The sequence below is a fragment of the Notothenia rossii genome (genome assembly GCF_949606895.1).
Source record: "Notothenia rossii genome assembly, chromosome: 9".
NCBI lineage: Eukaryota > Metazoa > Chordata > Actinopteri > Perciformes > Nototheniidae > Notothenia > Notothenia rossii.
Genome location: NC_136907.1, coordinates 9,060,997 through 9,076,550, shown reverse-complemented (window position 1 = coordinate 9,076,550; position 15,554 = coordinate 9,060,997). Strand labels below are relative to the sequence as shown.

At 40.6% G+C, this 15,554-nt stretch overlaps 1 protein-coding gene across 1 annotated transcript in view; it reads left to right on the top strand.

Annotated features, from left to right (window-relative positions):
* The window catches only part of slc7a1a (solute carrier family 7 member 1a), a 14,761-nt gene extending 1,096 nt beyond the window's left edge, over window positions 1-13,665 (top strand). The window contains 13 exon segments of the mRNA XM_079649715.1: window positions 3,491-3,693; window positions 3,696-3,773; window positions 3,857-4,039; window positions 4,109-4,267; window positions 4,526-4,703; window positions 4,795-4,928; window positions 6,744-6,966; window positions 8,296-8,432; window positions 8,802-8,904; window positions 10,311-10,507; window positions 10,626-10,777; window positions 10,859-10,967; window positions 11,951-13,665. Of these exon segments, the coding sequence (XP_079505841.1) occupies window positions 3,588-3,693; window positions 3,696-3,773; window positions 3,857-4,039; window positions 4,109-4,267; window positions 4,526-4,703; window positions 4,795-4,928; window positions 6,744-6,966; window positions 8,296-8,432; window positions 8,802-8,904; window positions 10,311-10,507; window positions 10,626-10,777; window positions 10,859-10,967; window positions 11,951-12,135 (1,944 nt within the window). The 5' untranslated portion in view covers window positions 3,491-3,587 and the 3' untranslated portion in view covers window positions 12,136-13,665.
* The last annotated feature ends 1,889 nt before the right edge of the window (window positions 13,666-15,554 follow it).

Genomic DNA, 15,554 nt, shown 5'->3' with positions numbered 1-15,554 from the left:
CCAGAGACAGCCCTGGGTCAGTCTAACAGCAACATATCACTTTGTTTACATGTGCCACTGCAGACCTAAAGGTAAAATATGTGCATGTTTGCTGGGTATTTAGGAGGAAGGAGTGCCTTTAGGATACATGGGATGGAAACATACATTGGAAATGTCAACAAGCATCACTCAACACTCAACGGTTGCATGCCGTTCTTTCTCCTCAGTGAACCCAAGTCAGAAAGCAATTCCCTCAGTTAGCTGGACACCTATTGTGAGTGCATGCACGTGTGCAGCTGCTTATAGCTGAACTGAATGACCCCAAAACAGTAAAACAATCCACCAACACAGCGGACAAAATGGTGATGAAGGGTACACTTTTTCAGTGACTTGCTGAAGTTCTATATTTCCGCATTTCTTCTGCTTTTAACAGATGCAATTAACAAAATGACTGAAATATAGTTATGTTGTAGGTAAAGTAATAAAAAAAGAGTCCCTGCCTTTCTTAATGTCAAACAGTGACATGTTCATGGTTTACTTTGATTGGTTCTCGAGGATCACACCCCTGTACACTCCCCCCCCCACCCCCACCCCACTGGCCGGCACTGCCTCTGCTTTCTGCACTTACAATCTGCTGTACTCTCTCTACCAACACACTTTTAAACTGACATCATATCAGGTATATGTGTATAAAAAAAGGAACGATGCTTTCTAAGTCTGAACTTTTGTATAAAAAAAGGAACGATGCTTTCTAAGTCTGAACTTTGTTGGGCAATTATAACTTATACCTATAGATTTAAACTTTGGTATTTATTCCTATGGTATTAATATGCACATTTCAATACAGTGCAGAGCATGCATGTATAAATGTATGTATTTTGATGCAGGAGTGTGAGTGACATTGATGCATGTTAGGACGAACAGGCTTGTCTGGATGTAGCTAAGTGTTAACGCTTGCTCTGTGGTATTTCTGTAACAGAAAAAACGTTTTAAAATGTGTGTTTCTGCGACCATGTACAAGGCTGCAACTCTGGTTATATAAGATTTTAAAGGAATCCAATACCATTACTGTAAAAACGTTTTCAGTAAGGTTTTCACGATCAGCTCTCCATACTAAATTGTGTTCGTGCGTGCATGTGCTGCTTGGAATAGCCAAGCCATGTGATTCCTCCAGCTTCTATTTCAGAACGACTGCCGTCAGACGCTCTGCAGTCTTTACTGCCGCTTGAAGATTAGTTAACAAATGCATCTTTTAATCCTTCTATCTGTCATCATTCTTTCAAACTTTCCGCTCAGATCAACAGGTCAAGCGTATCTGTAGGTGGTTTTAAGTGAGTACTGCATGTATTTTCTGATTTCCGCCATGCAGGAAGAGGTTATTGTCATTTTGACATTGATCTGCTGCATTGGCATTTTAACTTTGCCATGGGGTTGTATGCAATAGTCATATTGTGTGCATGTGTGTGCTTGTTCCTGTAAGTGCTTTATAATAACCCTGGTCATTGAATAGTGTTTTTATTTTAAGCTTTTTCTTAACCGTTTTACAATATTGTTGCAAAGGAGCCCTCCTTTCAGTATTATGGCCTGAGTTCTTTATTTGTGTGGTTTAAAGGCTGCGTTACAAAACAAATTTTCAGAACTTACCAAAGTTCGAGCTATTCTATTGTTTGCCTTTACCTACTTAGTTATTACTCATGATCATCTATCAAAAATCTCATTGTGTAAGTATTTTGTGAAACCATCAATAGACAGGCTTCAAATATCATCACAAGAACATGATTTAGTTCTAAAATAAAAAAATATTGGGATATTTTATTTTCTCCTGTAGTCGTGAAAAGTGGTTCCTTATTTACCATAAACCATATACTGTATGTAACCAAACAGAAAAAAAATGCACGAACAACTCTGATACATATTTGTGTAATTCTTTCCACACCATCGCAAAAAAACATCCAGCGCGCTTTATTTCTGACAAGCTACGTTGTTTATCATCCATTGACACTGTTAATGTTACAATGTTATGCTATAAATGGGAGAAGCTGTTTTTAATAACTTCCGTTTTTAAATTATTTTTGGGATTTTATTACGGTGTAAAATGTGGTGCAACAAGAAAACTATTGTTTCAGTAGCAGTGGCACTACTTTGGGGTCTCTGTGGTTCTGTTTTTATGTAGAGGGCTCTATTTTATTTTGTGGATCAATCAAGACTACGTTCAAGTTCAAACTATTTTGTATTTCATATTTTTTAGTAAACTGTTATAGGTAAGGTAGCATGCCATGCATATTACTATGCTATATACTGTATTGTAAACAAAAGCTGGGTAGGTGTTGTGTTTTAGGTGTTTGACAGTTTTATAGAGTTTCTAGGAAAACCAACACAGTAAACATACACTCCTGCAAAAGTTCATTTGGTATTGGGCATTTAATAAAACTAAAAATATACATTTCCTATATGTGATCTCAGGCCAGGTTGGAAAGTTGTATCTGAGGCTTGATTTTTTCTGCAAAGAAAGAAAAGGGAACAAGGTTGTCACCTTAGCTTACCCTTATGTGGAAGTTTCCATGATGTGTGACATAACTGTTGCACTGTCCACATCACATGACCTTTCTGGATTTGTGTCCTCACGTGGAGGGCTGCCATTATCTCGAACTGCAGTTATGTTAATCTGCTGCATGTCACCCACTGAATTCCCTGAGCTCTCTTCTCTGGGAAATACCACTGGACTTCTGCCAAACCTCCACAACTTCACTAGCATAGCACGAGGACATTGTTTATACCCCCTCCCCTCTTACTTCCCCCTCCCCTCCATATTTGTTCCCCTCCATTATATCAATTATTACCACTCAGTATCAGAGCTCAGAGCTGCGGAATGTGCATGACTTGATGGATAGACTTAACTTTTTTAGAAAAGTAGTTTTTTTTTCCCTCAATAGGTTAGACATAGCTTCAAACTGTGTTGACTGCTCAATAGAGAGCTGTCCTTGTATGTACTGTATGACCCGAAGCAGAGGTAAATACAAAAAGTCTTGATAGGTTTATTTTTCTTCTGCGATTTGTTGGATTGATGCAATGGGACGATCCTCCAAGGCATTTTTCAAGACAGTGTTTTCGATGCTGTGAGTCCTGATTCTCTTTGTGTAGAACAATCTGTTCGAGGGCTTTGTCTGGTCTCCTGTGAGTGGCGTTACGTAACACATGTCAGCAACGCATCCAGCAATAAGATGGATTATCCCAATAGGCCTCTGTGTTTTTGGCTAGCACTCAAACATTGTGGATTTCTGCTGCGTTATGTAACAACCCAGGAAAAGAGTGTTCTACTTACAAGTTTGTCAACTCAAGCCCAACACGCACATTCCCTCAAGGGCAACACTTCACCACTGTGTGACTTGTGTTTATTGAAAGACTGAAAATAAAGTCCTGTGCTTATTTAAAGAACGCGGGTCAACCTAACGTTAAGAGGTACTTTAAATCCCTCTCCCTCATCTTGTCTCCCTCCTCTGCCTCCCACTAGGGTGTGTGTGTGACTTCTCCCTCTGCCCCCTGTGACCCCTGTATCCTGGTTGACCTTCACCTCCTCCCCTCCCCTCCCTGAGGCTGCACTGAGATCCATGGCGTGTGAGAAGCTCCTGGGTTTCGGGAAGCAGTTGCTGAGGGTGAAGGTGGTGGACTGTAACGTTGAGGACTCCCATCTGTGCCGATGCCTCAACACTTTCGACTGGTGGCCCTCGGGGTGGGCAGCACGCTAGGCGCTGGCGTCTACGTGCTAGCCGGGGCTGTTGCAAGAGAGAATTCAGGTGCGTTACTGCAAACAACTCAAACAAATATGTCATATGTATCTCAAAGGTTCTAATCATATGCATTATTGTTCCCCCCATAGGTCCTGCGATTGTGCTGTCTTTCCTGATAGCAGCGTTAGCTTCAGTGTTAGCCGGCCTGTGCTACGCTGAGTTTGGAGCCCGTGTTCCCAAGACTGGTTCAGCTTATCTTTACTCCTATGTGACTGTAGGGGAACTATGGGCCTTCATCACTGGATGGAACCTCATCCTCTCCTATATCATTGGTAAACAGCTTGTTGTTGTTGGTTCACCTGAAAAAGTCTCAGATATCACAGATTGTTTCTCTATGTCAGGGACTTCCAGTGTGGCCCGAGCATGGAGCGCTACCTTCGACGAGTTGGTTGGGAAGCGCATAGAGGAGTTCTACAGAGAGAACATGCCCATGCATGCACCGGGTATATTAGCAGAGTACCCTGACATGTTTGCTGTTCTCATCATATTCATCCTCACAGGTTGGTTGTTCTGCCCCTCCCCTCCCCTCCCCTCCCTTGTGTTTTCACTTTAATGTCACATTGACAATATTTAATCTTTGCCTGAACGCAGTGTTTCAATCTTGAATGTTTTACTTTGCAACATTGCTTCAGTGGCAGATATTCACTGCAGATAGTCTATTGCCAAACTTAAGTACAACACTTGTCCAACAAGTGCATTCTCTTCATCAATCAAGTTCTCTTTTTGTGTTTCCTTTCCATGTCTTCTTCATTTCTCAGGTCTGCTGGCATTTGGGGTCAAAGAGTCAGCGATTGTGAACAAGGTTTTCACCTGTATAAACGTCCTTGTCTTAATGTTCATGGTGATCTCTGGCCTAGTCAAAGGTTCTATAAAGAACTGGCATCTGGACCCTGAAGAGATCCTAAACCGCAATTATACCAGTGACTCCAATCTCAAGTAATAACATGGTCATATCCACATATCCTGATTTATCCTCAAATGCAGGTTATGTTTTCTGCTTTTAATCATGACTTTCCTTTCTTTTCAGTGTGACAGAAATTCTTCCAACCAGAGAGAGTTTGGGAAGAGGCGGCTTCATGCCGTTTGGTTTCTCAGGCGTCCTGTCCGGAGCTGCGACTTGCTTCTATGCCTTTGTGGGTTTCGACTGCATTGCTACAACAGGTCAGTGCTGGTTGAAAGCAGAAAACACTCACTCAGTCAGCCCTTTTATTTTCTTGTTCCACTTCTCGTATTCCTTTATCCTGCCTCATGGGCTTGCTTTAGTTCAAGGGGGGTGATGTAACTAAATATGGAGTTGGGACCCTTTCCATCTTAAGCTTGTCTAAACATCCTCAAGTGTTACATAAGAGATGCAGGGCAGAGTGAAAAGATGCAGTTTAGTGCTTCTGGCCCAATTCTGCTCTCGGTGGATTTAAAAGCACTTTGACGCAAGTTAGAGCGCACATAATGATATGGGCTTTGGGATGGAAGAAGATGTGCCTTGTGATTTTTGTTCAACACTGGGCAGATCTACACCTGGGAATGGGTATATGTGTTCACGCTTGTAGTTTAGTTCTGTTAAATCAATTCAAGGCCCCTGAGTTGAAAAAGTGAAAAAGAGAGAGATTCTTCCAGTTTGCCTGCTCTCTGGCCCCCTGGCTTTTCACACCCCTCTGGTTCCTAGATTCTTATTGGTTAACGTGACATTAACCCTGAATGGGTGCTTGACTTGTCTTGTTGGGGCATGTCTGTCACACACACTCACAGGGATCCTTAAACCAATTTATCATGTGTGTGTATGTGTGTGAATACTGGCTACACAGAGTTAAGTTGGCATGTAGCCATCATCCCCTCCCCCTACACACACACACACACACACACACACACACACACACACACACACACACACACACACACACACACACACACACACACACACACACACACACACACACACACACACACACACACACACACACACACACACACACACACACACACACACACACACACACACACACACACACACACACACACACACACACACACACACACACACTCATAGGCGTGCATTCATACAACTGTTTCCACTGTTAGGCATATGACCCCGGACCTTCCAATAATCTGGGCCGATCAGCAGCTGTCACTTGTCACTGTTGTAGGAGAAGATCCAGACAGTGTTACACACACTCCATCATCGCGTGTGATTTCACTGCAGAACAAGACTTGAGTGTTCGTCTGTTGCATAATCACCTGCAGTGGAATAGTTTCAGTCTTGTGGGTGCACGGAAAAATAAGCTCCTTGTTCAGTTTCCACATTAACTCATTTCTGCCGATATCCCCATAAAAGTTGCTCAAACCTTTCATTAAAGTGTCAAAAGTGACCGTTTTTGAAAAATTGTAAAGTCACCCAAATGTACGCAGTTAGTATTCCTGCATCCTCTGTTGCTGACAGTCATTTGTAGCAACGCCCAATGTTATTGAGCAGTTGATCATGCAGATTTGTGTCTTGGAAAAACACTAAAAATAAGTGGATCGTGGTGAATTTTATTTATTGACATAGTTGTGAATATCCTAACACAAGGGACTTGGAAAAGCTGTCTACTATTTTTGATAAAATGTGTAACATAGAGCAAGCTTTACAAATACAGGCGTATGACTTGCTTATTTATTTATTCATTCCTTTATTTATACATTGGGACCTTATTGTTAATGATTACTTTTCACCCAAAATGATGCTCTCCAAAAGTCACATGTGTTCTATCTGTGGTGCAATACAAAATATAGTGTTGTTACGAAAGATAATTAAACCACAACAGTATGTGTTGGGTTGTAACCATACGTAATGATTACCAGGATTATATTATTATTTTAATTTGGCCATTTAATATCAATCCATGCCTAGCACTATGAAAGAAGTATTAGTAGTATTAATAAAGACGTACTATACTACTTGTTCCCTGTTTAACTGTGCCTTTTGCTCGTCTATGCCCTCAGGTGAAGAGGTGAAGAACCCCCAGAGAGCGATCCCTATCGGCATCGTGTCCTCCCTGCTCATCTGCTTTGTGGCGTACTTTGGTGTTTCTGCTGCCCTCACTCTCATGATGCCGTACTACCTGCTGGACGGCAAAAGCCCTCTGCCTGTGGCTTTTAAATATGTGGGCTGGGGAGGAGCCAAATACGCTGTGGCTGTAGGCTCTCTTTGTGCTCTGTCTACTAGGTAAGCAGTAACTCACACCTGCTGGTAGCGTTACATGCATGCTCATGTTGTCTCGTTCTCTCTGTGTGTGAGACTATGTGAATTTATATTTAACTTCAGAAGAAATGTGATCCCATGACTAAGAATAAGAACACTGCTAAGAATATACATTGCACACTGAGTATGTGATTATGCTACTCATGTCACCAAAGGCCAACACAAGGATCGTTTTTAATATCAGTTTTTAATGTTTTTTTAATGGTGGTGTTCAGGAACATACAGTAGCTACTTTTTTATCTTAAGATTCTAAATGTGTACATAGTATTTCTAAGGTTTATTTAGACGTGTGCTTTGATGTTAATCATTTTCCTGTCTGCATCTTTTATCTTCATTGTATATTTGAAGCATAATCTAATCTACAGTATATCATGTTACGTAAATGTACTGTATGTTGTTACTGGTGTCTGTGAGCTGGTGTCTCTATTCATGTGTGTTTCACGGTCGTCTGGTTGGTGTAAGTGTGGATACTTTATATCCTGGTCTTCGCCCTGGTAGCTCGTTTGGTGCTATGTTCCTTATGGGCTGTGTGATCTGGGCTATGGCCGACGATGGGCTGCTTTTCAAGTTCATGGCCGAGATCAGCCCCTGCACCAACACCCTGCTAACTGCAACCCTCACCTCTGTCGTAGGGGCAGGTGAGACACTAACACGCATGTTTTAAAACAGCATTAAGTTTCAATTAAGTTTTTTTTCATGCTACATGGCTGAGCTCCGCTTGGTTAAAAATACTCTGGCCTTCTGATTGCAGAGTTTATTTGAACTGTGTTTTGACCAAACTTGCCAAAAACAGAGCTCCAGCATGAAAAGAAAACATCACTAACTGTCATGGTCAGGTCTCTCTGTAATTGGTTGATGCCATCCTGGTTATTTATTGTTATTTTTTTTAATAATGGCTCAGTTTCTACAGGTCTCAACCTCAAAGTGATTTTTTTCCTACTTGTATTTGGTGGTTAAGATATGTAAACTGCAAACTAAACTGCTTGCAGAAGTAACCACAGATGAATGAAACAAATGGAGAGTGACCACATGTGGATCACAATATTTGTATATCAGTTGAAAAAATGTTGCATGCTGATATTAGAATATCCTTTGACCAACATCAAGCTCATGTTACTCTCCCTATGCACGTTCTCCACTCCTAATCTGCAACTCTTTTCTCACCAATCGTATGTTTCCTTGTGCTAATTATTCGCCCTTGTCCTCTTCAGACCCCTAGCAATGTTTCCTTTCTCCTTGTTCCTCTGTTCTACACCTACAACTGTCATCCCAATCAGATTTTTTCCTCCCCAGTCTGTTGGGTTCCATGTTCCCACTACCCCGCATCATCTTTGCCATGGCTCGGGATGGCTTGCTCTTCTCCTTCCTGGCCCGCATCAGCAAGAGGAAATCCCCCGTAACCGCCACTATGGCCGCCGGGGTCATGGCTGGTAAGATGGACATCTGTTTGTCATGGGTTACTGGGGAATGTTCTCACTATTATCTGCATTTGTGACCTTTACGCTGTACACCTACATCGTTGTAAGGTTGCTCTACACAGCAGAGTTAAACACCAATGCTGACATGCTAATGTTCTGCAGATATAACCAGGTTAACTGTTTGGATTCAGCATGGTAGCTTGCTAGCTTCTGTAGCTAAAATGAAATAAAAAATAACATAAGACATTTAAACCCCAGACATATTTATGGACAATCAAAGAACATATTGCAGTGTTATCAATTGTGTCTTCTTAGGAGTTCTTATATAAACTAATCTTTCCACCTTCTTTCCCTCTCTTTTTATTTTCTTTCGTTTTGAAGCTATCATGGCGTTTTTGTTCGACCTGAAGGACCTGGTGGACCTGATGTCGATAGGGACGCTGCTGGCCTACACATTAGTGGCTGCCTGTGTCCTGGTGCTCAGGTCAGTGTGGGCGGGGGGGCGGGGGGGGGGCGCTCGGACAACGACATAGGAACATAGTGTTTAACCTGGGACACCGATTCAGGGTATCAGATTACATACATGCCAACCTTTCCAAATCCAAAAGAGGTAGGTTTGCGCGTGGCAAATGTGCACGCCCAAATTAGGTAATCAGAAGAAATGGAACCCCAGTAATCACATGTATAAACCATGTATTTAAAATATATTGCATCATTTTATGCATTTTTCAGAAAAAGTGGTAGTTTGGTAAACAGTGACATCAACGACATGTCTGGTCTGTAAAATGCCCGAAAAGTAAAAGAATGGGAGATAAATATCCCAAAGTCTCCACATGTTATTACATTTTTAATGTGTTTCTGGTCCTCTTTCAGTTGAGACAGTGTAGATGAAGGATGTGTCAGGATGTAGAACTCTTGTGTGAACATTGGATAAAGCCAGGTTCATATTCTTGTTTCATGTTGTTGACATATTAGAGTCAAAGGTTTGCACAGAGCGAAATATCTTTGTGTTGCGCCATAAATCTGAAAATACTGCATTAAAAAAGTCATGTCCTGCATTTTTCTACTGATAAAGTGTGATATAAATAATGTACAGGCTTTCACATTGCTGTAGTTCACTAAACACATTAACGACATGTTTGGTGTTGAAAATGTCAGAAAAAGTGAAAGAATGGGAGATAAATATCCCCAAATCTCAAAATTGCATTATATTTTGTGTGTGTTTGTGGTCCCCCTTCAGTTGAGACACTGTAGGATGCTTCCGGAAAAGACCAAACACTGGATGTCTTTCAGTCGCCAACATGTGTTTTCGAGACACTGATATTAACGGGGAAATCCTGCAGGACTCAAATGCCTCGTCGGGAAAGGCAGCGTTACCCCCGGTCTGCACGTTGTTTCTCTTTCAGAAACACAGAGGACTGTTTGTATGATGCGATCACGCTGCAAACGGTGTCCGCCAAAAGTCGAGTCCAGTGTCTACGGAGTGTCATTTTTATTTGTTATAGTTTGGGAAGATTGAAAATCAGTAGAGAAAGCCAGCTGAGTCGGTAGGTGGTAGAAACATGTCAAAAGCGGTAGACCACCGCCCAAATCGGTAGGGTTAGCAGGTATGAGATTCATTTAGGAGTTGGTTCCATGACCAGCTTCATGTTTCCACAAATGTTTATATCTTTTTTTAGCAACGTTTGAAACCCAGCCCTGCATTCTATTGAAAGCTGTTTCATACTCTGTTAATTTACGCTTTAAATGTGACTGCAGCTGACATGATACTATAATTGACAACTCGTAAACAGTGCCCTGCACATGCTCCATTTCTCTAAGTTACAACTGGAACTATCTATTAAAGTCGTGATGACAAAACATCTTGTTGTTTGTTTTTGAATGTGTTAGGTATCAGCCTGAGCTGGTGTATGAAATGGCTAATACCCAGGATGAGGGGGAGCAGAGCGACCGCATCAGTGTCCCCAGTATGGGCATGCTGCCTGGGATGGAGCAGACTTTCAGCTTCAAGACCCTCCTGTTTCCAGACAACACTGAGCCATCCACTCTGTCGGGCTTCTCTGTCAACATCTGTACCTCTATCATGGGTAGGTGATCTCAGATTCAGTGTATTCATTCAAAAATACATTTTTTTACTGAGTCCTGAGTGTTAAATTAAATGCTTGTGTCGTATTAAACTCTATTACAATGTGTGTGCTTCTGCAGGAACATTGATCCTGGCGTTCTGTATACTGGCGGTGCAGGGAGGCTTTGCTGCGTGGAACATTGTAGCCATCAGCGTCATCTTCATGGTGTGTCTCTTCCTCACCTTCATCATCTGGAGACAGCCTGAGAGCAAGACGAAACTTTCCTTCAAGGTTTGATTCCAGAAACGCATTAACATTAACATTTATTGTTTACAATGTTCTTAACAGAGGTTGTTTCATTTCTCTCTTTAGGTCCCTCTGCTACCCTTCATTCCAGTGATCAGCATGTTTGTGAATGTTTACCTGATGATGCAGCTGGACAGAGGAACTTGGATACGGTTTTCTGTCTGGATGGCAATAGGTAGGCCATCTCTATTTATATCACAGTGTCAGGAAATATGTTGAACCCCTTTAGGGAGACTTGTTATGCCCATTTTTAAGGTGCATACCCGTATTTCAATTCAATTCAATTCAAAACCTTTATTTATTCAGGTGAAAACCCATTGAGATCATTGACCTCTTTTTCAATGGTGACCAACATGAATACAAACATGACAGAAAAACAAAGAGGACATCATATGGCATATTTACATTGACTACAGTTTGTATAGCTAGTAGCATTTACAGATACCAATAGTTTCCGATTGGATAGCATCTAACCTTGCTTTAAAAACATGTAATGGAACCAAGCTGCTCAACTTCCATTCCTTTTGCAGACTGTTCCAAATTAGCGGAGCTGCGCATCTAAAAGCTGTATTCCCTAAGACAGTCCTAGCAGTTGGCACATTTAATACAACCACAGCATTCGATCTCAGGCAGTAGCCATTTACAATACGCCGTGATATCAGGGAGCAGATGTAGGATGGAAGTTTCCCTAACATTGCTTTGTAAATTTGTGTTTCTATCAGAACATGTTTACATGCTTTAATCTTCAAAAAACGAAATATATAATTCAGACCGTCTGTAAAAATGTACTGGTATTTCTTCTCTTTGAGCCCATCCCAGAAAAGCTCAGTCTGCTGTGATTGGTCAGTGTTTCTGGTCTCTTGTATCTGCCCTTTGTTCATCCATGCACCATCAGTGCAGCCTGGGAATCACTGTCATGCCCTGTCAGCACGTTCTACCTATATACAGTGTATAATTGTGATATCACTATCATTTGGAAAATAAGATGGCTGGATAAAGCATCATCCGTCTCATACACTGATTACCCGTAACTTTATTTCCTTTAGTAGCTTGAAAAGGTCAAGCCAAAAAGAGTCAGCCTTATGTCGTCAATTTATTTGAACACAGTTGCAAGCTGTAACTGTACTGAACCTGTTCTTCATGGCTTTGTATTCGTAGGTTTCGTGATCTACTTCTCGTACGGCATACATCACAGCGTTGAGGGAAAATTGTCCCGCTTGTCTCCAGGCACCGAGATGAACGGTTTCAAAGGCAACAATGATCCACAGGCCAGGTCCCATGAAAAAGAGGCCTTCCTGAACAATGGTATTGATGGCGAGGAAGAGGACGATGGAGATTTGTAGGAAAGCATTTGAACATGCTGTTTAGATTTCAAACCCCCCCAACGCAAGTCTGTCTGCATAAGAGTCTTTTTGACTAGACGACTCCCTGTCATTACTTCCTTTTTGTGAAAGCAATGATGAATAACATTGACCTAAAATTCACACACCTGTGACCTTCGCCGAGACTACTGGATAAAGATTCAGGAAACTGCCACCTTGACGCTCCTTAAGCCATATTCGACATGTATTATGTGGTATTTTTGAATAGGCTTGTTACCCTTTTTGCCTTGAGCTTTAACTGGTGGTTATAGCTTGGCTGTTTGAGGGGGGAGGGCTCATGTTGGATGAGGAACATTTTAGTGTCTCATGGAGCTATAAGATCGGGCTTACATTGTTGGCAGGAGGACGATGTGATGCGGCCTTCATTTGGGTGCCAGAAAGTTGAACAGTAATACACGTTTTGCTTTTCTTTCTTATATAATAATTACTCTACCATCTACATCATTCACAGTCAGTATTAAATACAGCTTGGTACCAAATGCTATATTTTCAAAAACCTGATAGCTCTCTTTCAATGTTACTGACTGTTGAACCGCTGCTCTTCCAGCCATCTCTGACAACAAAAGAAAGCTTGCAAAATACACTGCAACATATTTGTCAATGATGTTATTACCCCTGTTCAACAGAAGCAAAGGGGGGTCTGGCATTTGGCTGCACAAACAGTTGAAGTGATCCAGCAGGAAGATGAAGCTTACAGTTTCCAAAAGTCCAATTTTAGGTCAGAAGGATTGCATTGAAGCCGTCTGAGGTCCCAGGCTTTAACTTACAAAAAGGGAAAGGTCGGCGTTTGGGGCTGGGCAATATGGCCGAAGTCTTCTGTCATGATAAAGGTAATTAAATATCTATATCTCTTTATTTCACGATGTAGCATGTTTTCTGGCCTATTGTTTTATGCTCCTTTGTAAATGTTATAGTAAGAGCTGTTATTTTCAATTTAGACTGATTCACTGTGTATCACAATATTTCAATATAAATTATTTGATCACTTTACGCTTCCTTTGAAAGAGGGTAAATGATCTTATTGAGTTAATTCCCAGCCCTATCCTACTGTGGTTCTACAATATGGATCAAATCCAGGCATTTGCAAGAAACAAGCAACATCAATAATATGCCATGGATCTGGAAATAATGACGCCGAAAAGGCTGTACAAGACATCCTGTTGGACGGTTCCTTATTGTGAGACAAGTAATTCCATCCAAACCCCCACAGGATCATGGGACTACAAATCGTGTACCTGCTATCTGATTAAACACCATCAAGATAATAATGACAGTTGTTAGAATATGCTCTCTTATTTGGGATATTCAATACCCTTGTAAATGAATGGAATCCTGATACATGTTGAGCATCAGGTGAAGACATTGACAGTTGCTGAATGTCAGTTCATGTAATGTGACATTAGATAAAAGTGTATATTCACAGTGCTGGCTGCTGTGTAACTTTGCATCTGTAGCTTGTAACATTAAACTTCTCTTTTCAAAAATGTTCAATTTGGAAGTATTTGTTCTCTGATTTCACGCCTTTTCTGATGTTTATGAATGTCTTTTTATTCCCAGCGGTCATTTTCATTGTGCTTTTCAGATCACAAATCTGTTTCACATTGATAGGAATACTTTGATCAGGTACTTTCTACACTTGTACATTTATCAACGTACACTTTTTGTTAGCAACCATGTTTTTGTCTTTATAGAAATACATGATTAATCCATAGATTTATCAAGGCTCTCTCATGCCTACATTGCCCACAATGCAATTCAACTTCCAACAGTTCAGTTGTAGTTTGTTTTGCTAAGTGTCTAACATACCTTCGAGCTTCTAACTTCTGGCTTCAAACAGTGATGAGCAGCTAGCTTCAAATTATTGTACTGTAAACTCACTTTATGTGACTCCATGTCGCCCCAATTTAGTTTAATTTGTTTTTATTTCCAACTTGTAGTCTTCAGACCTAGGGCCTGAAGTGACATCACATCTATCAGACTGTGTGCACTTTTAGTTTGAACCTTTAGGTGAATATATTGGGGTTCTGGGGGTCCTTTACTACAAATTAGCTGTCTGTCCATAAAGAAACATGTACAACCAAGTTTATATTTGATATTGTTTATATTTCTCGCAGTAAATTATTTGTAAATTTGAAGAGGTTTATAATCTGTTTTGCCCTATCTGTATCTGACATTGTTTTGCTTATATTGTGTTCACAAGGTCAGTGCAACTGAAACCTTGTTTCCTCAGGGTCTGTCTTCACCTTCCTTTGTCCTCACTTTATCCATTGGTGCCTTTATAGCAAAAGAGTGATGAGACTATACATACAGTATGGCATATTAGCATGATGCGGCAGAATGCATTTATTTGGGGTTATAGTGAGCTGCCATATCTTTACTTTTAACAGTAGGACCTTTTCTGAATGCAAATATACTGAATTGAGCATTTGTTTTGGTAATATTTATTTATTTACTTACTTCTTCATTTACCATATTATTTTCTTCAAATAAATATTTCCGCACATAATAACAAAGCCTCTGATTTAAGTTTCAACTTAAATTTGCCTTGTTAGGTGTACATATATAAATGGATGTGAATATGAAGGAAGTACTTTCTTCCTTTACATAACGTCAAACTTCAGTTTTAATGTTAATATAAAGTCAGATGTGAAAAAAAGAAAGTAGGAGCTTATTTATTTCTCCTATGATGCTGCTTTAAACCCCATCTGACCTATAGCTCCCTTTTACATAACGTGTGTCACATAATGGGGCTGTGCAATAGCTGCCCACTGCTCCTAGTACTAGACTCCTGGTACTAGGATGGGTTAAAAGCAGAGAACACATTTCACTGTGTGCTCTGCATGTGTGACCATTAAAGGGGGTTTCATCCCTCCCAATATTATTATCATTATTATTATTGATGTTTCAAATCCAAATGTTGATGACTGCTTGCTTTATCTTTTACTATAATTTCATCAGTTTCCAATACTTTTTTTCTTGGTGGTTAAAAGCTTTTTGTTGCTTTATAACTGTACATGTTAAAAACCCAATATACTTATTTTCAATTTTTACCAATGTCAACATGTTGGCTTAATAGAAGGCATTTACTCATATAATAAATACACATTATTTTAGCTTGTGTCCACTCTTTGTTTCCCTTTTTTTGTCTTTGTTTGCTTCATGCCTTACTTTAAATAAATCAAGCTTTTCAACCTACAGGCTGCTACCTTTGGTGGCTTTTTATTCTGAAATCCAGGAACAGACTTTTCACAATAGTCTACTTCTCACATGATCCAGCAGAGAGCGCAAATGTGTTGACAGACAGACAGAGAGACAGAGGAGCAGAAGGATGCTCTGCCAGGTGTCGGCTGCAGCATCAGCACCGCTCCTCCTCCTCTTCC